The 25,206-nt window shown below is 39.0% G+C and overlaps 1 protein-coding gene across 5 annotated transcripts in view; it reads left to right on the forward strand.

Annotated features, from left to right (window-relative positions):
- Positions 1–25,206, forward strand: part of TNS3 (tensin 3) — a 232,147-nt gene that overhangs the window by 48,962 nt on the left and 157,979 nt on the right. For all 5 annotated transcript variants that reach the window (XM_064443795.1, XM_064443797.1, XM_064443793.1 and 2 more), the window contains one exon: positions 14,282–14,393. In XM_064443795.1, coding sequence (XP_064299865.1) covers positions 14,282–14,393 — 112 coding nt within the window. Of the gene's footprint in view, positions 1–14,281; positions 14,394–25,206 lie in introns of those variants that run through there.

Genomic DNA, 25,206 nt, shown 5'->3' on the forward strand with positions numbered 1-25,206 from the left:
TTATTGTACAATTAATATCTTGTGCATATGTGCATGTTTTGCATGGAAGAGATTAATTTGTTGTGCCTGAGTGTATAGAGTACAGTAGTTCAGATTGCTAAATCCCAGGGCTTGGTTTGGCTTGGCTTGACTGTAAAGGATTTTATTACTTGTTTTAAGAAAAAAATACTAAGCTCCACCCTTCATTTGCTTGCAAAATGATATTTCTTTGTTTAAAAAGATCTGCACTGGTATTCATCTCTTACTATCTGTTCTGTCAGCAGTAAATTTATATTTTGGTTTCCACAGTTCAAGTTGCTATCATGCACAAACACAACACGCTGTTGGCTGCGTGGGGGACTGTGTGGGGACAGGTAGGAGTTTCATGGGTGTATAGTGAACCATGGCCTGTTAGGTTGCTTGAGGTGGTGAAAGAGTAACTGAACAGTGTCTAGAAAGTGAAAAGATGGAAAATCAATTGCAGCTAGGGGAGGGTGACAGCTCCAGTCAGTATAGTAATAAGCTGTGAATTGAACTTAACCTAAACTGAGAACTGGTTTGAACAGTTGTTTGGCATTTTGCTTTCCTTTATGCATTGCCCTCCCATTAAACTCAGTGCAGAGCTAGACTGGAATAATTTCAGTCCTGGTGGGATCTGAAACAAGACTGAAATTAAATGTTGCCTTGTTCCTCAGGTAATAATATTAGGAAGCTTTTTCAGATGCTTTGGGAAACGTTTTTATTGCTTAACTATTGTTTGAGGTACAGAGGAGAAATGAATATACTTAGAGCACACCCATGTGGCCGTGTAGGGGTTAAATGCTATTTAAAAATTGTTTTAATGGGGGGGAAAAAGGTTTCTAATTGTAGTGAAGTATTTTTGGAATTTGCCCTGTCAGTTAGTAATATTTCACTAATTAAAGCAGCCCTTTGTTTAAGCCAGGCTGACAACAGTTCGTCTGGAGAGTTGGCTGGTGGACAAACCGAGGTATGTTCATTCCTCAGCAATTCAACCCATTTTATATGCTGATGTTTCTGAAGTAACGCTTTTAACTTGGAAGAAGGTAATCACATCTGTGAATTCCTTGTGGTTTCGCTGCTGCTGAGGGTTGCAGCCTATAAACAATTTTATTGCCTTAAAGCCTTGTGTGTAATGAAAATTAACAAATAAAACAAGCATACAGGTACTAGGCTCTTTATGGCTGGAGGCATCGGTTTTGTTTGAATGGCAAAATCAAGGGATTATAAATTTTTGCCAAAGGAGTGTTAGCAAAAGGCAGTTCTCTTTCTCTTGTTCCCTTTCTCTTGTGTACGTTCTTGCTCAGGAGAACAATGTATGTTCTGACTGGTTTGGTCAATAAGGTTTTATGTGTTTGTGGAAAAGTAGGTTCTCATTTGGGAGTTGTACATTTGCTATAAAAGAGAGGGAAAGGACTACGTTAATACATAGTGTCAGGTTGAACAACAAACAGACTGAAAATTTCACAGGTTTTCCTGCCCTGAATTGCGTTATACGAAGAGAGTAGCATAAAACTAAAAAGCCAACATACAAATCTTGAATAGCTGACTGTACTCCTGCAGGTTGTATTTGCCCAATGATGTGGTATTGCTGATGGCTCTTAGTTGCTTGGTTTTGTCAAAGGGCTTGCTGCTTGTACAGAAGCCTACCTTGCCAGATCAAAGATCATGAAAAAGTAAAACTTCTGACCATCCTGGCATTCTGAGTGAAATCTGTTGAGTGATGAATACCTGCTGACTAATATTTTTTTTGGCTGGACTGAGAGTTGGTAGCTTTCTTTTGAAAGATTATATTTTCACTAATAGATGCTCAGAGATACACCTCAAGTCTTGAAAAAACAGCATTTTTATTTTCTCTTCACAATATTTATAAAAATACCAGCCTGCAGATCTGCCTTGTTAATAGATCTGCAAACAAACATGTCCAGGCAGTGAAGATACTTCAGAAGTTTTAGTTTATTTCAGTAGCAATATTGATATGCTACATGATGTTCTCTGTAATAATGAAGAACATGCTGGAAAAATTGGATGTCAGAACCAGGATGACCCTTTGAAATTAGTGTTTTCTGGTCTCATTTGTATTTTGTTGTACATTTCCATGAAATTATTTCAGGTTTTGGCAAGTGTACCATGGAACTGTTACTTTTGTAAATTGCTGTGGTCTAGAAATTTGCTTTATTTGAAGAATCTGTTCTATAAATGTTTTCGTTTTTTTTTTCTGTGGGGCAGAGGGAGCAGTAACTGTTGTGATAATTAAATTAATTAAATCCTCTAAAACTGCAAGAAAAGATATCTAAACTACAATAGAGTAAAGATTATAGAGAGAACAGTACTTTTCCAGTATGCTAATATGAAAGTACCCTTGGTACAACAGACAAGAGAATGGAGACTGATGAATCCTGATAAGTGACCCTGCTGAGGTTGGAGAGTATTTGATAAAAAGAGTAAGGGTTTGTGGAGCTTCCTGGTGGTTAGAAGGAAGAATTTAGGGTTTCAACTGGATTCTGTGGGCCTTTAAAAAGGATCGTGGAAGTCAAGTTCAACATGTTTTTTAATGAGTTTTTCTTTACTCACTGCGATAAGAGATCCTGATTTTAGTGCCAGGAAAATAACTGGGATAGTTATTTGGAAATGTAAAGTGATTAGTTATTTTGAGCTACCAGGAAGGAGCAGTTCAGTTGAGTTAAGTAACAGTTGTGTTTTATGTAATTGTTTTTCTCAATGTAATAGTTTAACTATTTGTCCTTGGGTGAGCGAGCAAGTTAATCAGCTACAGAGCAGGCACTGTATAATAACTTTATAAATATCTATTGTGTTTTAATTCCATTTCCACAAAAGCTTTAGATCTTGTAGCTGAATGTGATCCTTGTGCTTAAGCCATTTTGCATTATCCTGGTTCATTCACATGCCAGAGGGGAGGAATTGAAGTTCCAAGCCTCAGGCCAGTAGCAGCAACCCTTTTCCTGGCTGGGTGGGAGCATACAGGACTCCCAGTTAGTAGCAGCCTGCACTAGTCAGTGACCAGAATTGATGTCATTTGTCAAGATGGCTATTTTCTTGTATTCCTACTAGAGGTTAATGTTGGAATGGGAATAGCTAATCAGAAAGGTGGAGACCGTTCGGACAGGCAGGTGTTACCCCATCTCCAGGCTGTAATTGAAGTGAATTTCAAAATGGTTACAATAATAAGGTGGAGGTAAGGGTGACTTAATTCAAATTCTTTTAGGTATAAAAATCTGCGGTTCAGCAGAAGTAGGTATGTTATGATTATTAGCTTGCTATAGACCTGTTTTTTACCATAACATGGTATGCTTTGCAGTTGAATTTTTATTATTTTCAGAGCTGTAGGCCAAGCATTGGAATGTATATGTGAACTAAACATTATATAATTTAATAAACTTACTGTGAGTTCTCTCAAATAAAGGCAAAGCTTGAATCTGACATGACAAATCCTTTCTCTTTCTGTATGGTAAAGTGTGACTCCAGCTTGTGCTAGGCACATCTGCCAGAGCCTGAACAGCCTGTTTTCCATAGTGCTGATTTTGGTACCAGAGTGGGAAGGGTGGTTAGAGCTGGAAGCAGTGCGAGGGTCCAAAGAGGAGACTTATTTTGCTCTTTGCTGCAGTAAGTGTTATATTTGTTGCTGTTAGGCTAACCTTGATTCTTCCTCAACATTTTTTAGGGAGTTGTGCATCATGGAAGTGTGGTTGTAATATGAAGATAGTTTGCAGGAAATTTTGACACTGCTGCTTTGGGATGGTTTGGGGCTTTTCTTCTGTGTGTGTGTGGTTTTTTTTTTTTTCTTGTTCTTCAGCAAAACTACAAGCCTACCTAATACTTGAGAGAGCCTTTGTGCTCTCAAAGTTTCTTCCGAATTGCTTGTTAGGGCTTAGGTGAGCACAGACGCTGTACAATATCATCTGTGGTTAGTAACAGGGAATATGATTGAGACTTTCTGATTTAGTGTACTGTTACCATGTGATAAACACTGAGAGATGTGTTCAGAGTGATCAGTACAACTAATCTTGTAATATCAGAGGAAAATAAATAGAAGGTATGCAAAATCTACAATAGCAGGTAGTGTTTTTCATCAGCTTGTGTTCCTGTAGACTCACCTGATGAGACCACAGAGGGACACCAGGAAAAATACAAAATAAATGGCTAACCACAAATAGTCTGCTGTCTGATGAAAGTAATGAAATTACATCCTGGAGCCAGGATTGTTGAGAAAACATTTCTGATTTTTGGAGTGGCACTTATGTTATATAAAACATTGTTGTAGAAGTCTGTGTAATACTAGTTTGGTTCTCTTTCCTGAGAATGGTCGATTATAATCTGATGGGGAAAAAATGGCAAAGTTTCTGTAAAGTAGCAGCAAAAAAGTGAAATTAGATGTTAAGAAAGAAATGAAGTTCTACCCAAAAGTACACAATGAAGATTTTTATGTTCCACAGTGAATTCTCCCCCGCTTCTTAAATTACTGAATACAAATTTTGCAAGCCAAAAATTTTGGATCTCCAGGTTTAATGAAGTGCAGATGATGTGCCTATTTTGAACTGCTATATAAAAGACATTAGGTTACTGATTGGAACAGTCTTAACTATATGAAGTAAGATAACTTTGTAAAATGAGGAAATAGTTAAGGACGTAATTCCAGAGAGAATGAGTGTGTGTGTCTTTATGCGCTGTTTTCTATGAGTTACTGTCATTAGTGCAGATGGTAATCTGTATGGGATTGCATGTTTAATTTAGCTGTTTACATACTGAACCAGGAGTGTTTGGAATACCATTGCTTCTGGCCTAGGGGAATAAATTGAAGTACATTCTTTGGGATGGGGAGCAGAGGTGTTGGGTGAAAGTGTTCTGGCTGCAGATGCTGGTCTGTCCTCTGTTCCTTGCTTAGTATAACTGTAGCATTTCAAAGTACAATGGCCAGGTAGACTTCACAGAGCCTATGAAGTAGACTTCATACTGTCTGTCTCAGGAGGTCCGAAGGGCCACACTGATAGCCTGGGTTGAAACAAAGTAGTTAAATAAGGATGTGTGTGGGGACAGGAGGAAACTAAACTGAGGTTGCAATTTTTCCATCCTACTTCAGTCATATTTTCCTGCAGACTTGGAAAGCACGTTATTTTCTGCTTCTTGAAGATGTAGCATAGTGATATGGAAGGTAGATACTGACTGATGACTGATGCTTCCCTGATATAAGCACTCTTGGTGTGCACGCTTCCTTAGTACAGCAGCTGCTAGTTGCACGCTTCATATACATATGCATTTATCAGCTTGCTTACCTCTGTGTATTTCTAGCCTAGACACTGCCTTTCTCTGGAGTATAGGGGAAGAAAAAGATGTATCTGAAAGGCAGCAGTGCTGACAACAGAGTACCTGCATGAACTAGAAGTGCCAAACTGAGTATGTATTTAGTGTAGCACATCTGCCTCAAGCAGTATGGTGAGGGTAAGAGGGAAAGCTCAAGCTGCGTAGCAAAATTAGCCTATATGAAGTGGCTAAAATTATTCACTGCATTAGTATTACTATTTCTTCCATTTCTCAGTGACTGATTTACTGACATGCATCTGCATCACTCTCAGCTGTTTTTCCTGGTCAGTGTTCTGGCACACAGCTGCTGTTGTCTGTCCTTGTTCTAGCCTGGGTCTGACCTCTTCTTTTGCTTCTGCTCTCCCTTTCTCCACTTGTTTTGCAGATTTTGTTAACTTTGCTGGTTGTGGGTTGTGGTTTTTTTGGGTGTTTTTCTTTTGTTTGGGCTTTTTAAAAATATTTGGTTATTTCTTATCACACCAGAATTGTTAACTATGAGACATAGCTCTTGGTAGCTCTTTGGTATTTAGCCTTGTAACTAACTGCATCATGTCATAGGAGGGTTAGGTTGTACCATTGCTGCAGTCCTTTGTGCATTTGCTGCTTTTGTAAACAGGTTTATTAGGGACTGTCGAGACAGAGGGAGGAGATATGCATATAAGCATGTACTTTGCTCGATGTTTTTGTGTACCTGCAAGAATTCATCTGCAGTGGGAAGAGATTTGATTAGAGATTCTAGGTGAAGATGATTTAAAAAAAAATTAACTGTCAGCAGTTCAAGGGTAGATACCTTTGTACCTTTTGTTATACCCTTCAACTTTTTTTTTCTCTGTGAACTGGAGGTAAGCCAGGTATATTCAGAAATAGCCTTCCCCCCCCCCCCCCCCCCCCGTTCTTTAAAGAAGTGAATTCTGGTCTTCAGATGTCTAGTTCTGAATATGTGGGAGTTTCAATCTTGATGTAATAAAAGCAGTGTTGTAGCCTCGGAGATGTCAAGGCCAGTTTATTTAACAAAAAAAAAAAAAAGAAAAAAGCCATTGACAAACACTGAGCTTTCATGATGCACATAGTCCTTTGCTGCTTTCAGGCGTTCCCTTTGTACAGTATTTTCCCACACAGAACAAAGTTTTGGTTTGCCAGTGAGATGAGGATGAAAGACAAATTTTTCCAGTGTCTGGAGTAACTATTGTCTTAATGGGCTTTCCATCTGTCTCCTAATGAATAGCTTTTCCACTAATATAAATTCATGTGCAGAGGGGAAATGAAGGTTTTGAAACAAAAATGCAAAGAACTGATGAAATAAAAAAACGTGAGAGCTGCTGCTATTTTACATTATGAGTGAGGAGTGACCACAGGCTGCCCTGTTTGTTTCTGCTGGGAGAGTGATTCCTAGGGATATTTGGAGGAAGAAGAGCAGTGAGAATTTGGCCAGAGAAAGGCAGCTGCCTTGCCTTTCTCCAGCAGGTGTGCTGCTCTGCTTACATCCTGCTGGAAGGAGTGTCAGGGCTGCTAATGGGCATGTATTCAGACACCCTTGGGTGCTGTTTTTCTTCAGTGGATGTCACCCACCTCTAGGCAGACCTGGACCTATTGTTTTCTAGACAGAAATCTCAGCCAGATCATAAGGGGAGGGACTTGAAATTGTCTGGGAAGACAGCAAATATGAAAAAGTTCCTGTATCTTGTGTAAAGTTTGAGGTGGCCAACTTTAAAGTGGGAAGAGATTTATCTGATGATCAGTCTTTTCCAAACCATATTACCTCTGCATCCTGCAGAAACTATCTTTCAAAGAAAGCTGATACTGCTTTGTCTCAAGAATTCAAAGCTTTAAGGAGAGCACATGCAATTGATGATCTACATGAAGGATCTCCAGGGTGAACTGTCTACAAATGAGAAATGTAAATGTATGTGGCATGAAAGAATAATACACGAGACATAGGTCCTGTCTCTGTTTAGAAACCAATGAAGTTGCTGTTATGTTCAGTCATGGCTCTCTCCAAGTGGGTCACTTGGTACGGAGGCTGCAGGACTCTGTGGCAGGCTGTTTGTGCTGCTGCTTTTGTATTGCATCTTGCACTGCCTTGTGTCCATCTGGCTTTTAACTTTTTAGTTCAGAGCTGTAAGTGACCTAAGGTGGAAACCTTTGTGTGTGAGAGCCAGTGCAATTTTCCTTTCAGCTCATGACCAGTGTGTTTCTTCTGGCAGCTGGAATTAGAAGCAGCTATATCTAGAAATCATGATCTAGAGACCCAAGTGCTAGGCTGCATGAGTTGAACAGGCTGTGGAACAAATCTATCCTTTTCAGTTGTCAGCTTGAAACTTTGAAACATTATGTAGTGGGTACCAGCATGTATAAAAGCGTATGGTAGAATGAGAGCATGTCCAGAAAGGGATGACCAAAATGGTCAAGGGGATGGAACAGTTGCTTTATGGAAAGAGGCTGAGACTACTAGAAACATCTTGGCAAATGGAAAGTTCAGGGGGAGTACGATCAAGGTTTTACAAAACCATAAAGATGGTAGGTAGGTTGAACTAGGCAGAACTAGTCATGCGGTCCCACAGGACAGAAACTAGTCAGTGTCAGAACTGGTGAGAATTTACTTTAAAATGAAGAAATGAAGGTACTTTAAACAAGGGGAGCATGACCTTCTGGAACTTGCTGCTACAGAGGTCATGGGGTAGATAGTACCAGCATGTTCAAAGCAGAGTTTGACAAAATTATGGAAAATGGGTCAATTTACAGATACTGAGCAGATGGGTCAGGGATGGACCTTCCAGCATCCCTGACACAGCAGGAGCATGGAGGGAGTGGGACACAGAAGGGCCAGGGCTGGCTTGCTTTGTTTGAATAATGTCTCCCTTTGACAGAGCGATGAAGTGCTTGGGTGGGTGAGATGGACTCTGTGATGACCCAGTAAGGCATACCTTGTGTTTTGAGCCATGTTTTCTATGATTGGCTGTTGATTTACTGAGTAACCCGTGAATGTAGGTGCTTTACACATCTCTGACCTTTTCCTTTAAATCTAAGTCCTGTAAAGTAATTTGGACAGAAACTTCCTTTTTAGTTTTGTTTTGGAAAAGTATAGGGCTTTGAAACCCTGCTACCTAGGCAGAGTTTCTTATTAAAATAATGAAGACCCCTGGTTTCTTTTCTCTGAGAAACACCGAAGGCTTCTGCTGCTTAAAATTATAACACCAAATGTTTTAAATAATGGGAAAAATACTCTGCCATTTTCTATTATTCTTTGGTGCCATATGCTCATACAGTAAGGCAGTTTTCTACTACCAAACCATAGGATATTTTTTTCCTCTCAACATGAACTTTACTCAGCTATTTCAATGAGACTTCTTTTTTTCCTCATCTCCAACATCTCCATGCCTCACTTGAGTCACAAGTCAGGAGCAGACTCCACTGGGAGGGATATTGCCAGCTCAGGCTGCATGATCCTAAGTCAAATCTCTTTTCTCTAGCTTGGGCTGCTTGTCTGTCTTTCTGTGAAATTCCTTGAATGAATGGGGAGTAAATGGGTGGTTTAACAAATACTTTCTTGTCTTTGCAATTGCTCTGAAGTTATTGGTAATAGTAAATGGTAGTGATAGTAGTATAACTAGCTATTTGTGTACATTTTATTGAGTGTGTAAATATACATATTTGTGCTGTGTCACTAGAAATAATCTCTGCATGTGAGTGAAACAGCCAGAAATGCCTTATTTCAGTCTGTGTAAAAATCCTTTGGCGTTTTTAACTTTTTTTTTCCACTGTCCCATATTCCAGTCATGTAGCATGGGCTCTGCAAAATTTATGTATTTGCTGGTGGTAGCTGTGTATGTACTTAAATGTGTATGATGTGTTCCATTAATGTCATTTGGCTAAAATACTGTGCTACTTTTGAAGCAATTTGCTTTCCAATAAATTATTCTCATATGGAAGAGCTGCAGAGAATCTCATGTGCTATGGTGTTTACTTTTTCTGGAAAATTCTTCATTTTATGTTGAACTTCTCCTTGTGTGAGACTTGACATAATCACTTTTTATAGTTACCAAAAAGTTGTGGTCAGCCCTGTTATTTTAAAAGCCATTTTAGAAGGTTTATGGATAATATCCTATTACTTGGCCTGTATGTATGGTAGGCAGTCTTAAATATTTTTCTGGAAATGAAACCTGCAGCAAACGTGGAACACAGGTACAGGAGTAGGAAAGTTAAAAATGCTGTTTGTTATGGAGACGGAATAGAAAAGCTCTAAACTATTTTATCAGTAATACCAACTGTTGTATTCTGGACAGTCCTGTCTGTCTCATCAGTATTTGCTTCAGGAACGCTAGTTACAGGGAACTGTGGGTAACCTGGTGTGATTTCATTCTTCGATTTCTCCATGGGAGCTTTAAGTAACTGCAGAAATCATGGGACTTTTGCTGTGCAGTCTTCATGGAAGAGATGGGAGGAGAGGAAGTAGAGAGGTGATGGAAGTAATGATGAGTAATCTTACAGACGGGGCTGAAAGTGGGTGAGTTGTCTGTCATTCCCCTCAGCTAGCTGTGCTGTACAGTCCTACAGAAATAGATATACAGCTTAGTTTTGCAAAGATTTTTTTAACTGGGGCTGAGTGTTTTAATAAAAATTGCTCTCAGTCATCCCTTACTTGAACTTTCTTTTGGACATCCTCTATGGGCATTTCCCTAGCCCATAAAACGTGGTGAAATACTCATTCTGCTAATGCACTGCTACCCCCTCCCTCCATGTATTTGAAATAATAGTCACAAGCTTTATGTCAGCCAGTCTATTAAAGCTATTTTGGAGTGTAGAAGAATGCACAAAGAGAGTCCCAGGACATTGCAGTATTGGTTGGTAAGTTTAAGAGAGGGGATAGGGAAAAAGGATGAAATTTGCATGACCATGGATGGGAAGTGAACAAAACAAATCTTTGCTTTATATGATTTTGCTGCTGTGCTAAGAGGGTTTTTATGGGCCATGTAAAATCCAGCAGGAGTAGTGCCTGACATAGGGAAAGTTTATGGGATTTTGCATGTATGTTTGTAATTTTCTCTTAGCTGGAATATATAACATGGATTGTTACAAGTTTTGGAGATAGAAATGGTGTACCTTGTTTTTGACCTTTTGACTTGAAGGTTTTTGACCTTTTCCTCTACATAGAGTAACAACTGCAATAAATAATTTAATTTTAAAAGTCTAATTATTTTTGTTGAGACTTGTATTTCCTCATAAGTATAATTTAGTCACTGCCTGGATGACTTTTGAGGGAACCAATTCTGTAGAAGTGAAAAATAATCAGTGTGTTATTATTCTTTTTTTAATTGAGCATGTATGTATGTGAATATAGTTATACACTTTTCTTGAAGGTTTTCTAAAGAGGTTTAATTTTATAACATTTGCTTGATTCTTTGATAAAAGATCTAAGCCCGTCAACTGTCTTTTTAAAGAGTGAACCATTATCACAATTGCAGTTTACATGTTGGAAACATGGAGGTGACATAAACAAGTGTTGCTTGGTTCAGTTCTTCAATGAATAATTAACTGTTATGATGTAGTATAGTATTTGGGAATAACATTGTGAATGCCTCTTGCATAGGTGTACTGAACCAGTGTGAAGTCCCTACCAAGGAGAAATTGCTGCATCAGTACTGCCAAAAACCAAGTCGTGTATCTTGAGTGCTTTAGTCTGTATTGGCTTAATTGAAATCTGGAGAGTGTTTTCTGTGTAAACTGCTTTTCCCTTCTCAAAACTTTGCAAAAGTTGCTGTGAATTTTTTTTAATCTGATGATGATCAGCATGTTGCTACATAATGAAAATGCTCAGCGATGAGTATTTGAAATTATCATAGCTGAGGATGCCTGTGTAAATCTTTAGAGAGTTTGCTGTGTTACATTGCAAGTCTGGGATAAACTTTCATCTTCATCAGATCTTTGTGCACCCTAGAGAGCAGAGCATGGCCAAAAATATTTCCTTACGTGGTAAACAAAAGTGAGTTTTATAATGCTAGCAATTGAGACCAGACATAATTACAGCCTCTTCCTCGGGCAAAAACTCAGTCTGTAACCTGTGGTTCTGCACTGTTTTCTTCCAGTTTTTGTTCCTCACAATTATATGCAGTTTAGATTCCAGCCTTGAGCCTCATGAAAGTTGCATTGCTTGCTGCCTGCTGTGGTTGCGTGCGCGCGCTCTTTCGCGCTCTTTCACGCTCTTTCGCGCCAAAAGCTGTACCAGGTGACAACAAAGAATCCTTGGTCTAGGCTCCTCTAGGTTTCACAGTAGATTATACAGAATTCTTGTATAAACAGCTGTGAGTACTGAATCTCCCAAATGATGTATTTAACTAAATTGTTTGTGGAGCCCATCGTAGAATGTAATCAAAATGAACAACAGGAAACAAAAAATGCACATTTGTAAAATTCAGATGCAAAGGCTGTGTTGCAGGGTATTTCCAAAATGCCACAGATGAAAATTACTTATTTGATGTCTACATTGCAAATAAAATGGCCAGATCGACTAGTCAATTAATGTCAAGACCTATTTACACTCTACTGCAGTATCTAAACAGTGAGTTCTCATGAGGGTTGTTTTGCTTTGGAACAGTGCAAGCATCACAGCTTGCGAAGAAATGTTTTGGAGGTAGGAAATAGGGAGAAGCAGGCCTAGATACAGAATAAACTTTCTGTGAAGTTTAGAGCATGAATTTCTTCAAAACTACAAGCTCTGCAAAACTGTCCGTTGCAGACATGTCCTGTGAGCTTCACCCAGAAGTAGATCTCTGTGGGGAAGAAGAGTGGGTAAAATCTAAAATGAGAATTTTGGGTTTTTTTAATCTATATATCTACAAAGCAGAGAAGCTGCAGCAACCAGCGGAGATGATGGCACTCCTGATTTATTTTTTAAATTTTATTTTCTTTACGTAGAAGAGGCTGTGGAGATGGGGGACTCACAGCTCTGTGGGCACGACGCCTGAATGAACCCATTACGGTGCAGATCCTTCTCACATCAGATTAGTGAAGTTACCTGGATGTAATGACGCTTTCCTTCCTCCTAGACCTCTGCCTCTTATAAAATGTCTCCCATATTTTGAAACGCAAAAAACCCACTAATGACAGATTTTTCAAATATAATAAATTTGATCTGTTTGCCATCAAGTATGTTCCTACACAATGCTGGAGTTCAGCTGATCTTTTTTTTATTATTTACTTGTAATATGAATCATAATTCAGACATCTTTCAATTTAATCTGAAATAACATGATGCAAATGTCAGCAGAGGGGGATACAGGGGAATTTGTGACTTTAGCTTCTACAGTGAATGATTGAAGTGTCTAATGAAGTATTGTAATTACAGTTCAAATCTATTTCTCAAGTGTTTCACCCCCTGCTTTAGCCTTTCGAGGATGTGGTCTATTCTACTATTTCTCTCACTAATTTCTGCTGATTAATACACTTCACTGGTGGAACAGTTTTCCTGAACAGTCTAGGCTGAGTTTTAATGCTTCAGCCTAAGTAATTTCTATCATGGTGTTTATGGAAGTATGTTAATTACCTTGGCCGTACCCTGTTATTAAGATCATCAGTGTTTTCCTGAAGCTGTTGTTAAGATCAGGCTGACTGTGCATCCCCACTGGTGACCACGGCCTCTGAGCACCCAGGCCTACTCAGGGTGGTCAGTCTCTGCCATTTGTGTTCCTCTGTGCTCCTCTGGAGTTTCGGATAGGCCTATGTGGAGGCAGTACTTAGAAGGTGGCATTGATTTTTATGGCTGTTCTTGTGCCTGCTGAGCATGTGTGTTGTAGACATTTTTGGAGGCAGTAAACATTTTTTCCTAGTGCCATGTATTGAATTGGTCAAAGCCACCAGAAATCCCATGCTACCTTATTGCCATAAGTTTGTGCATTGCATTACGCTGGGAAACTTCTTCTGAGATGTATGGGTGGAAGCCTGGCACTGTGGTGGCCTGGCCGTGTGCAGAGGGACAGCTTTCTGCTTCTAGACACTTGTGCTGCTAAAGCTCTGCACGGGTGTTGAAGTGTTGAATGCAAGCCCATTTGCAGTACTGAATTTAAGGAGAGTAAGGTGCAAATGTGAAATGAAAATGAGGAATGTGAAGAATCGTTTGGGGATTTTCAGTGTCTGGTGAAATATATTTTTGTTTTTGAGTAGGTAACTGGTATTTCCAAAAAGTCTGCCAGTGAAAGTGAGGGTTGTTACACCCTTCCAGAGGAGGTACTGACTCTGTCAGCTTTTGGTAGCCCCCTCTGTTGTGTTACCTAAATGTTTCCTAAGTTACAGCAAGCCATATAATATCCATCACATGTATGGTATTGACTTTTGCAGTTCTGTCCCCAATTAGAAATTTCATTACTGCATTATATTTTAACATGATAGTTCAGTTACTGTGACACACTGTGTAAATAATGTTACTTTAAACTAGTGTACTTTTCTTATGAAGGAAAGAAGCAAAAGTAGTTTTAAAGTTAGCAATTCGTGCCAAAGTCAGGTTGCATGGACGCTTTTCATTAATAAATGAAAAGCCCGACTTGTCTTCTGTGCCATATGAGTTAAATTGCCTACTGTGATAGAGCATTACTTAAGCTTTTTTTAACCAGTTTAAGCTGAACCAATGCAAGTTTTTAATGTAGATAAGATTTTAGGTCAGAAGGTTATTGGTTCATATTATAGAGATTATTCTGTATTTCCTCTTAAAAGATAAGTCACAGAGTGAATTCTGAAGTTACGATATAAAATGTCTTGAAGTGTCTGTGTGCTGATATGTGAGGTGTTCCTCACACTCTGTTGCTTCCCACACTTGACAGTGGAAAGCTCATGTTATTGAGTAAGAGTGAGGATGAGTGAGAGAGCAAGAGTGCTTTAAAATACTACTGTGTTACTACTGACAGTAATTTAAAATTATCTAAAAATATGACTCAAAAGCTGAGGGAAGGTCTGATGTTATTCTCCTTGCTTCCAGCCTCAAGAAACAGCTTCAAGGTCTCACACCTTCAAAACCAAGTCTTTTAAGAAATCCAAAATTTGTGGAATCTGCAAACAAGTAATTGAGAGCCAAGGCATTTCCTGCAGAGGTGAGTAACACATGGTGTGCTGTTTACTTTCTTGTTGTTTAAAGGAAATTGATTCTGTATTAATGTTAAAGTTTCTAGGGATCCATGTTTCTAGAATTCCCCCTGGACTAAGTATAAATGTTACCTCGGGTTATTTTCTTACTTTGTACAATAATATTCCCCCCTTTGTCGGGGACTGGGGTGCTGTAGTAGGTAATTGGACTTGTATAATGGTGTGCTTTCATTACTGTGCTATTCAGGCAGGTTTCAGAATAAGGCAATGCCTGCAGAGGCTCTCTGAGGAGCATGTGAGTGATGTGTGCACAGTGGGTGACAGATGCCTCTGGAATTCAGTCACCAAATGAGGAAGTGTGTGACCCTCACTCACTGAGGCATGAAGGTTTTCTCTGCATTAATTTGCAAAAATTTCCAAGAGCAGCCACCTATTTATTTACTTCAGTTTTTCCAGTTGTGTTATGTTCTGTCTGATCCCTAGTCCTTCCGTCTAATTGTTCACAGAAACAATAAAGAGATCATCCTCCTGGATGCACAGGCTACAGAGACTCAGCTGCTTCTGGCATTGCTTGTGTGCTCCTTACTGCTGTTTTCCCTCAGTCTTCTCCCCTGCTGTGTAGAATTGAACATACTTGCCTCTTTTCCATGGGATACTTGTATATTAAACCTTGGAAAGCTCAATAGGTCCTTTCTGCAAGTTGTCCAGGGATAGGGGATTTGATCCCCTTTACTGGTTTAGCCTGGTTAATGTTCAACTCCTATTATTCTATGCTAATAAAATAGCCTCTTTACTTGCCGCATGTGTGGCTTACCTCCTAGTAAGAGAATGCTAATGTCTCTTTATCTGAAGTCTAGTCGCTGTTTTCAGTTAGAGGTGTTTGCACCACTTTCCAGTTTTAGATGCATCTCTTTTTCCCACCTCTTCCCTCCCATATTCTTCAGACACTTTAAGATCTCTCTGAGGGTTTGAGAGGGAGGTGAGAGATTTGGAAGTGAAAGGAATGTGGCCAGTTCCTGAGCTAAGATGCAGACTTTGCAGATGAACAGCTAAATGTGAAATACCTCACTTGTTCAGCATTGCAGTCATCATCATAGAGGTGGTAGTTAGATATATATTTCCTTAACACATTTCTTCTGTCTGTCCTTCTGGAGGTTGGTTCCAAAGTTATTAGGATTTAGTTGTTTTCAGTTTACCAGAAATACTATTGTTGGAAGGAAGCCTACTTAGTGAAGGAACTGCCTGAAGACACTCTTGATCAGGTTCAGTGTAAAAAGCACTGTACCAGGGGAGAATCAATACTTTGGAGGGAAAGGCTTTTTGGGTGGGGATAGAAAAGAATGTGTGCCAGTTTGCTCTGGATTTGAGTTCTCACAGCCCAGATCCGAAAGTCTCAAATCCACAAAAGCTGTGTCAGGGTGCTTACCTAAAAAAGGTGCTAAGAACTTTACCCTATGTCTTGTAATCAGGTCAGAGGTTAGGATGAGCCTGAGCAAGTTTTCATTTTGCCCAAGTGCGTAACAGCTTTGGTTGAAATACAGAAACTAACAGTACATGCCAATGTAGTTTAACACCTCTTTGGCTAGCATTTATACATGGTTCAAAATATCAGGAAGAAAGCAAAACTCACATGTATTAAAACTATAAAGGAAAAAAAGCTTTCAGGAAGAAAGAAACTGAGGAAGTAAAATTCTACAAGCACTCCTACTGGGATCCCTCCAACATATTCCCCAAACGAATACCTTCATGGCTATGATACATCTGTGTCCATATCTAACTCTGGCTGGGATAATTTTCTCAAGGTTTCTGGCTGCAGTTTTCAGAAGGAGCCCCTTGATAGCATCATATAGCTCCTTCTGTTGATGTGAACACCAGGCAGACCCAACCATCTATCTTTGCTGGTACGTTTTGGTTGTTAGCTGATTGATACTTACCTGTGGGAAGGGAGCAACAGGAGTTGCACAGAGTGAAGTGATGACTCCAAGTAGTTTCAAGTTAATAAGAAACCGTTTGTATTTTAACTTACAGCATGGGCTTTATAAAGGAGAGTTTTGGAAAATATAGAACTAAAAGTTGTCTGTTCCCCTGCCAGCACTGCAGTACTTGAAATGTACCCTAGTACTGTGAAACTCTATTAATAGGAAGAAAACTAAACCAGCTGTCTCAGAGCCAAATCCTTGTGCTCCTGCTTCTGGTAAGTTCTCCCTGATGTTGCTGAATGGAAGTGAGCAAGTTGGCATTGGGGGGAGGGAGAAGAGAAGCCTTTAGTTAAGAAGAAATAAAGTTCCTTTGTGTATTAATGCGAAAATCTTGCTTTTTAACAGTTTCTCCTCAGAAAATAATAGCTCTTTGTACACATTGCAGGTTCCTTCCAGACTGTAGTATCTTATCAGTTAAAGGAAAGTTATGTGTCAAGAGAAATAAGGGGAGGGGCTCCAGATTGGTCACTACATAGTATTTGCTGTTTATCTAGCAATGAATCATCTACTTGTAAGAAAAAAAAAAAAAGGCATAGCTGGGTGTTGTGTTGGTTAGCTAAGTATGTGGCAAGTCATTCTGAGGTTGTATTGTTTAGCCCTGTCTTGCAAAACGTGTCCTTTGCTAGTAGCCATGTCTGAACGCAGTGCCTAAACGCTTTCTTTAAAAAACGAATGATTGTCTGAAAGCTATGCTTGAATGATGTTCCTTTGTCCTTGTATACTTCAGTCCACCTCAGTAAAGCATACTTACAGTGAATTAATTTCTAACAAGCTCTACAACAACAGTGGCAAGAAGGGAAAGGCGCGTTTGAAGAAGGGGAAGCTCCTGGCTGTCTCCCTGCCTGGTAAGCATGTTTGTAGCTGGGCTGTGTCTTTGATGTGCCTTCTCATATGAAGAAAGGACAAACAGCTGTTGATTGATTTTTCTACAGTACCTGCACAATCTGCAGTAAACAGAGGTCCACATGACTCCCCATGTCTCTTTGGCACTACCTCAAACTTGAATGCTTTTGAGCTCTGGTTTGATCTTCACTGCAGTACACTTCAGTTTAATTCAGGGCTGAGCAGATATACATCCTAATCATGCACATTTACATAGTTGACGAAAGGGCTGCAGCGTTACAAAAGCCTTTTGATTTTATTTTTAGGGTACTTACCCTAGATATTGAGTATTCAGTATTTTAGTTTATTTGTAAACAAGCTGTAATAATGATGTAATTTTAATGTATTTTCTATGTTAACTTCTACTTTATTCTTTCTTTTATATTTTATATATGCAGAATATGAATTTATTTTTGTTTTTTCCTTTGCTTTTTAAAATTATGATTGATTTTTGTTGTGATCAGATGACTGCTAGTGTAAAACAGAGAGCTTTTTGGAAGCTTCCAGATGCTTTTTAGAATCTTCCCAATCTCTAGAAAGTACTTTTCTGGAAATTTAAAAACTGGAGACCAGATTTGGGAAATTTGAGTAGTTTTAAATAATGCAGCTAGCATTTCCTAGCTCTTAGAGCATACATGGGTAAAATAAGTAGGAAGAATTGAAACATGTTACACACTTCTGTTGAAACTCTACTCCCCTCCAGTTGATGATTAAGTTAACATGTTTAGGTGCTGCTAGTGAGGTTTTACACGCAATACAAAGCATTCTATGAGCTAGATTTTGAACTTAAAGCAATTAATGGTAGTTTGAGTGAACTGAGTATCTTTTTGTTAATCTGAACGAGCCATGAATGTGTTAGTTTTGGGAATATGTGTTGAAGTGATCCCAGTAGGAGTTTTAGTTCCTCAGTTTTTTATTTTTCCTGGAAGCTTTTTCCTTTGATTTGACTGATTGTGAGTTTTGCTTTCTTCTTGATATTTTGAACCATGTATAAATGCTAGCCAAAGAGGTGATCAACTACACTGACATGTACTGTTAGCTATGTTGTGAGCAGAGAAATGCTTACAATGGTATTGTGTGCAAACTGAGTGCAATAAAGAATACTATTCACCTTCTTTACTTAAAATTAATCTGTATAATAACTTCCATCTTGTAAGTCATGTTCACATATGGTCTCATACAAGTATTGATTGGCTCACAGTAAGTCCTGGACTGTTTCCTTGAGCACGTAGTGTGAAGTGATAGTAGAAAGTACCTTTTTCTCATCAAATTACAATATGTATGTTTAATCAAGAGCTTCCAGCCTCTTACAGATCATAGACCAGGATCTGAAGACAGTTGGAGCTGGTTTTGGTCTTAAAGAGGTTTAATATTTTCCTCTGAAATTCACCTGCTTGTTTGTGATTGCGCTTGTGGTCATGGCTAGTGATCCACTTAAAATCTCATTTTGGGTTAGTTGGAATTACCTGATACAGAGTCCTCTGTATCTAATCAAATATTCCTTGCTTCTGGCAAGACAAAATACCAATTATACGGAGGCTCATTTGGAGATGACAAACTATTCTTAAGGCTTGTTTGTGCATACTGTGTGTATAAATATATGCATATTTAATCTTATATGATAGCAGGTGGTTTTATGTGCTCTCTCTTTCAGTAAGTGCTAAGTTCAGTAGTAACGTATTAGTATCTTAATAATGTGCAAAGCATGTCTGTGGTTACAGTTCTGGCAGACAAACTAGAAAGCTAGAAATGCCAAAGGAATTTGTATCCTGCTTGGCATACAGTGGCATTAGAGTTGACTCCAAATAGTGAAGCACGTAGTGTGCATTTGCGAGGTAGTTGTGTTTGTGCCACCCTGGTTCCCAAGAAGGGATCCTTGTGAAATAAGATCATGTGTTATGAGATCTGTCCATCTATTGATCTTATAATACATCATATACAGATGTTAACTGTAATTTCAACATAACATAACTATCTTATGGCTAATTATGGCAATAGGCATACCCATATAATTATGTTAATATAATGCAGGAGATCTTTGAGAGAATGAAAAGGCTGTCATCAAATTAAAAGGGTTTGTCATCATATCACTCTTGCTTTCTGTGTGATGTTTGTATGTACACTTACGTTTTCTTGAGCACTGATCCAGCAAATTGGTATTGCCTTCCACGGGACTATTTTAAGATGGTTTTAAGATAACCATCTTAGGATTTTTTTTTTAAGGTAACTTCTAAGATTTGTATTGGTGGATCTCTTGTATATATGGCTCAGACTGGTCAAGAAACAGCAGAAAACAAACAAAACAGAAAACCTTACTATTTTCCTAAGCAATTAACTGCTAATTACCTCCAAATTTAAAAGGTATATGGACCTGTGAGAAAATGAGACCTAGAATTTCTTTTTGCTAGCACTGTATGATTTATGACCAGTACTTAATGATACAAGACACAGACAACTGCAACGTAAACGAGGTTGTGCAGGCTGTAGGACCAAGGAGCATGGTCTGTTGTTCCTAGAACAGATTAATAGTTTGTAGCTGCTGTGAACACCAAGGAAGAGGGACTATGGAATGCCCAAGCAGGGCTGGGTTAGGTGTAGGGTCCTAGGCTCTTGCTGCAAAACCTCATTTGGCTATCAGCCTTCTTTGTGAAGGGCATCTGGGAGGGTGTCCAAGGGAGACTGCATGAATTGATCTAGGTGAAGCAGAGAAGTCTTTTTATGAATCCCTCAGAAATGGGTGGATGTTGACCTGAACATAAGTGACCCAGTGTACTGTTCTGGGGAGGAGGAGGCTAGAAAGAGAAATGTGGACTGCGGCCCACCTGTGACACCAGAAGCCTGGAAAGGTCAGCCCCTCTTCTCTGGACAAAAGGTGCACACAGTAAATAGCAACTTCCACTGGATTAGTAAAATTTAACACAGCTGTACAGTCTATGCATTCATATTTCAGCACAGAGCTTAGGTAACGAAACATGGAAGCTATGTGCATAACAACAGCAGAGACATGAAAGGGAAGGATGAATAAAGACTTACTGGAGCATAGAGAGATACAGAAGAAGCCACTGTAGTTAGTCGGCATTACACAAGTGGTGCATAAGTATCCTGGCTGAACACAGCCCTCTCTGGAGCTGAGGAAAGCTGTAAAAATGATGTCCTTTGATGGCATGTTGCTACCCCAGTGGGAATAGGGGGAGGGGGAAGGAATTTTGGCAGAAATCTCTAAGGTAAGTTCATACTAATTTAAAAATAAAAAATAAACACAGCAAAAACCTCTAGTGGAATGTTTAATGTTTGTAGCAGCCAAGCAGCATCACAGATATTAGATTATGTTTCAGAAAGCTGTCTGTAGTGAAAACATGAGTTCCCTATTTGTTTACCTCATAAGGACCAACTTAATTATGCCAGAATTTGATCTGTGGTTATAAAATTTATTTTAAAATAAAAGTTCAAACACTAAGGTTTCTAAAATGCTGCAGCTTCTGTTCATTACAGCTAATAAATTAAAAAGGAGGGGGAGGGGGGGAAAAGCGTGAAGTAAATGTGATCCAATGTGGCCCCCCCCTGCATTTTTTCCAGGAAAACCAATGACTGCTATGTGATTTGGTATACCAGCAATTTTATAAACTTAAACCAGTTAAAGAGAACTCAAAACTCCTAAGGGTAAATTGAAGTTAGAATTTTCTGTACTAACCCAAAAGTCTGAAATGAAATGCTACGATCGTTAGAGTGTATAATCTGAGTGTGATGAACTGGATATGCCATGTGGGGAAAGGAACCTCAAAGTAAATCTTGATGCATTTGGCTAAAACGTCATGTTTCTAATTGGCTTCAAAACGAGGGTGGCAGTGGGACACCACCATGTGAGACAGAAATAATGTATAGGAAGATAAAATCTAAATAAAGAAGAGATGGGTGAAGAAATCTGCTGTAAGTAATGCTGAAGAGTTTGTTCTGTACATGAAGAAAGCTTCAAGAAACTAAGCTGGCCTACAAACAACTCCATTTAGACACATTTAGGATCTGAACCTGTGAAGAGGTAAGAAGGGAGTTGTTAGCTGATTTTATGCAGAATTCCCATCTATTGTTATTAATGAGATTTTAAAAAAATACCCTTGGAAAACATGCATCAGTACTTGAAGGATCATGTTGATGACCTCCTTCGCATAGCCTATATGGTTTTCTTTTGTGGTGAAGGTCTTTGTCACTTACTTTTTCTGTAGGAGCTTAAGCGCAGCTGTGAATCAAAACTTCCAGGCCCGTTAGGTCTTCCTGACATAATAAATAAGTTTCTAACAATATTGGCTTTCTTATTTTGAAGATCACCCATTTTAGGATAATCTCTTCTTTTTCTCTGATCCTTGCTCTTAGCATAATTTATGCATGATATGTTTTCAAGATCCATCACAAGCAGGCAAGCTTTCAAGATCTTGCAGGCCTTGCACAGTCAGCAGCTGCGAGAAAAACCTGGAGACAGTCCAGCCATGTTTTTGGTTTCATGTGGGTTGCTGGCTACAGTAAACCATAGTCTTGTGGAAATGGTTTTGTGGATGAAATGTTGCAACATGGGGTTGTCTGTTCAGTTGGAGGGAGGAGGTCTAAAAGTAATCTTTGGTTCCAGACTGGATTAAGGTTTAATAATTTCCTACCTGTCTTTAAAATGTAGCTTAAAAAGATGAGAAGAAGTTGCTATGAGTACTTTATTTTTTAAAATGGGAAAACATTTTTATTGTGCCTATGTTTGGCCTTTGTAACAGCATCTCTGGTAAATGAAACAAAGAACAAACAAAAATCCACCCAGGAGTTTTCAGGATGATGTTAAAATGATAAAGTTAGACTATAAATTCCAGAGTGGGGGAGGGTAGAAAACACAAACCAAAAAAAAACCCAACCCCCAAAACCTCAGTGGTCAAGATTCTTTCTACAAGACAGGAAGAAGGTGGGAGTAAAGGAAAAGAACAGACATACTATTGCAGCAGTAGTGCCAAAATATCTTTCTCTTAATAAAGATTTTCCACTGCTGTTGTCAGCAACAGCAAGTGGAATATTTTATCTGTGAGAAAACTCATTCAGAATACTCTTTACTGTATAGCCACCCCAAATAAAAAATGCTGAAGCTTTGCACAAATTTCCCCTGTCTTTTAGCCTTCATCTTCAAAAACAATGCCTGCAGTCCCTGTCAATGAAGTGCTGGGAGCAATAGTCAGATGAAGAGACAATGGTTGGCTGAATATGAAAAAAGAACAAAAGAAAATCTAGGAAAATGTTTGAGGCACAGGAAGTGCACCAGCAGATGTTGTTACTGTAGTGTGGCTGTTAGACTTGCAACATCTTTGGCATGTGACTCTGATAACTTAAAAATAGACGTGTTTACTTTCAAAGCTACAACCCAATATTTCCAGCTAGAGGACTGTTTCCCCACCCCCCACCCGCTCCCAAGGTATCTGCCCCATGCAAAACTGCATGCCATCTTATTTTTAATGCTGCAGTTAAGTTCTGTGTGCCTGCTTTTCATACTGCTTTTATTTTGGATCTTCAGTTGAATTGTTGCAGAGCTGGTAGGAACAGGTCAGCAGAAAAGTGTATGTGTGTTGGTGAGAGTTTTTTTCTAATAATCTGATCACAATGTTACTAACCCTTGTCAAAATATAAATGGCCAGCAAGTCGTACAGTTCTCTCCATTTGGGATGTTTTGGTCATGGATGTCTTTCTGTACCAAGCTATGCCTGGAGAAGACCCTGTTGTGGTGGCCTTGCTATATTTTTGTTAAAATGTCTTGAACTGGTTTCTGAAAAAAGGAAAACCTCTTTTCTTCAAAGCCAAATATCAACCTGGGATTTTGTGGAAAACATTCCCTGCAGGAGGGAGGGAAGTGGTATCACTAGCCTAGCTGCTAAAATGGCTGAGCTTTACCACTTCTGTGACACTCTGGAATCCATCTTTCTGTGGTATTAAGAGAGTGCACTGGAATTGGTAACTATAAAAACTAAGTCTTGATTACACAAATCTTTTTATATGCTTGGTTTAGATTACATTTTGTTGTGGATCATCAAGGACTCTTCTCAAGGACTCTTCCGTTACTGTCAGAAAATAGCTGTAATGGCATGCGTCTGTTTCGGGGAAGCTGAGTTGGTGAGGGAAAGAAAGCATCTTTGAGGCAGCTAGGACTGTGATTCAGTATCCTAATGTATTATTTGTCACCAGGAAGTTAAAAATTAATATCAAGAGATGTACAGTATATGCTTTTGGGGCAAGTGATCTTTCTCAGGGATCAGTAAGATATTAGAGTTACATCTCTTAGATTCTCTACTTATATGCAAGTTTCCCAAGAGGATTTCTGAATTATCTTGTTTGTACCCTTGCAATACAGAGAGTTGTTTAAAAACACACAAAAACTCACCATGGAGAATAATTTGATAAAAGGTGTGGTTAAGTGTGAGGTTGTCAATATAAATTAATCATGTTTTAATATTCACTGCATGTACAGTGAGTACTAAATGACAGAATGTCTGTATGGAATATATGGAATGTATTGCCATACCATATATCCATTAGATGCTAAAACGTGACAAGGTGAGTAGCCCTTACCACACAGAATAAAACTTAAGCTCTTTGTCCTGGTAAACCATAAATTATTCTAAGGGTAATTTACAGAGGTACTCTGTTACTTTGTAAATATATCACTACTGGTTTTCAGAGAGCATCTTACATGCACTAATATAAGAAGTAGAACTTTAATTTCATAAAATCTTTGGAGCTTAAGTCTAAAAAGTATGATTGACTATGCTTGTCCTTCTGTCTTTACCCTGGCAGCAGTACTGTTAACTTGCAGGAGTTATCACATCTTCATTTTGATAGAAAGAAACTACTTTTTTTTTTCTCTTTGCCCCCTCCCCCTTAAAAAAAAACAACCAAAGAAAACCACAAAAACCAAACAATCGATTTTCAGAGCTATTGTTTAGGAACTGTTTTGAAGTGTAGTAAATTGACTAAATATGGCTTGGCTTCCATTTCGTTGCCAGCCAGCTTGGGACAGTTGTTCTTGGAACTGATGCCACAATCCTTAAACACAAATTTGGAAAGTCTGGTATTTGACGAGAGCCGATGTGTGGGATGCAGACATTCAGCTGTTCAGCTGAAGAACTGAAGTAATCTCGCTGAGTGTGACATTGATTAAGTCCTCCAGACTGTTTCAGGCACACTTTTAAATTCAAATACACTTGGGCTGTAGTCCTGAAAAGAGCTGAGTGCTATTTTGCTTGTAAGCTTTGCCTGAAGAATGCCAGCCTTTGGTAGAAGCTGCTTGTTGAGATCTTTTAACTGTAAGTTGCATGTGTTTCCTTACAATTGATGTGCTGTGGGCATGCTTCGTTGTTCATATGTTTTTGCATTGCATGTTTGTTGCACTGAAAAGGCATGGGGTGCATGATTGTGGTGTGATGATGCTTTTTTCCCTTAGAAATGTTCTCGAAGTGCATCTCTTTACTACTTAAGGCTTTCCATTAAAAAACAGGTGGCATACTGAAACGTGTTTCAGTTTCTCTGACAATCTAATGATTGAGGTCATCTATCTCTCTACAAGTACTCTAAATGCTTGGTATGAGACAAAGCCAGCCTTGGGCTGAGGGGGTGCAACCACCCAGGCAGGATAGTTCTGCAAGGTAGTAGCGTTAGCTGCGGCAAGATGAATTGTAAGTAACGAAATACCAAGTGAACTGATTTTTCTCTGTTGGCGAGTGGTTAATTCGCTAGTGTTGGTGAAGGGATCGCTCACTGTTCATGTTAGCAGCAATAGTGGAGAAAACAATATGAATTGCATTGTAAGAGGATGTGCCTGGAAAGGCAGTGGTCCTTCTTTTCATTGAGTCTTCTATGCTCAGATACTTGGAGAATTGTGGCTGCTGCAGCACGGCCTTTATTCCATTCACTCTTCCTCTATGTGCCTGCATGATTCCTCATACCC

Source organism: Phalacrocorax carbo, chromosome 2 (genome assembly GCF_963921805.1).
Source record: "Phalacrocorax carbo chromosome 2, bPhaCar2.1, whole genome shotgun sequence".
Lineage (NCBI taxonomy): Eukaryota > Metazoa > Chordata > Aves > Suliformes > Phalacrocoracidae > Phalacrocorax > Phalacrocorax carbo.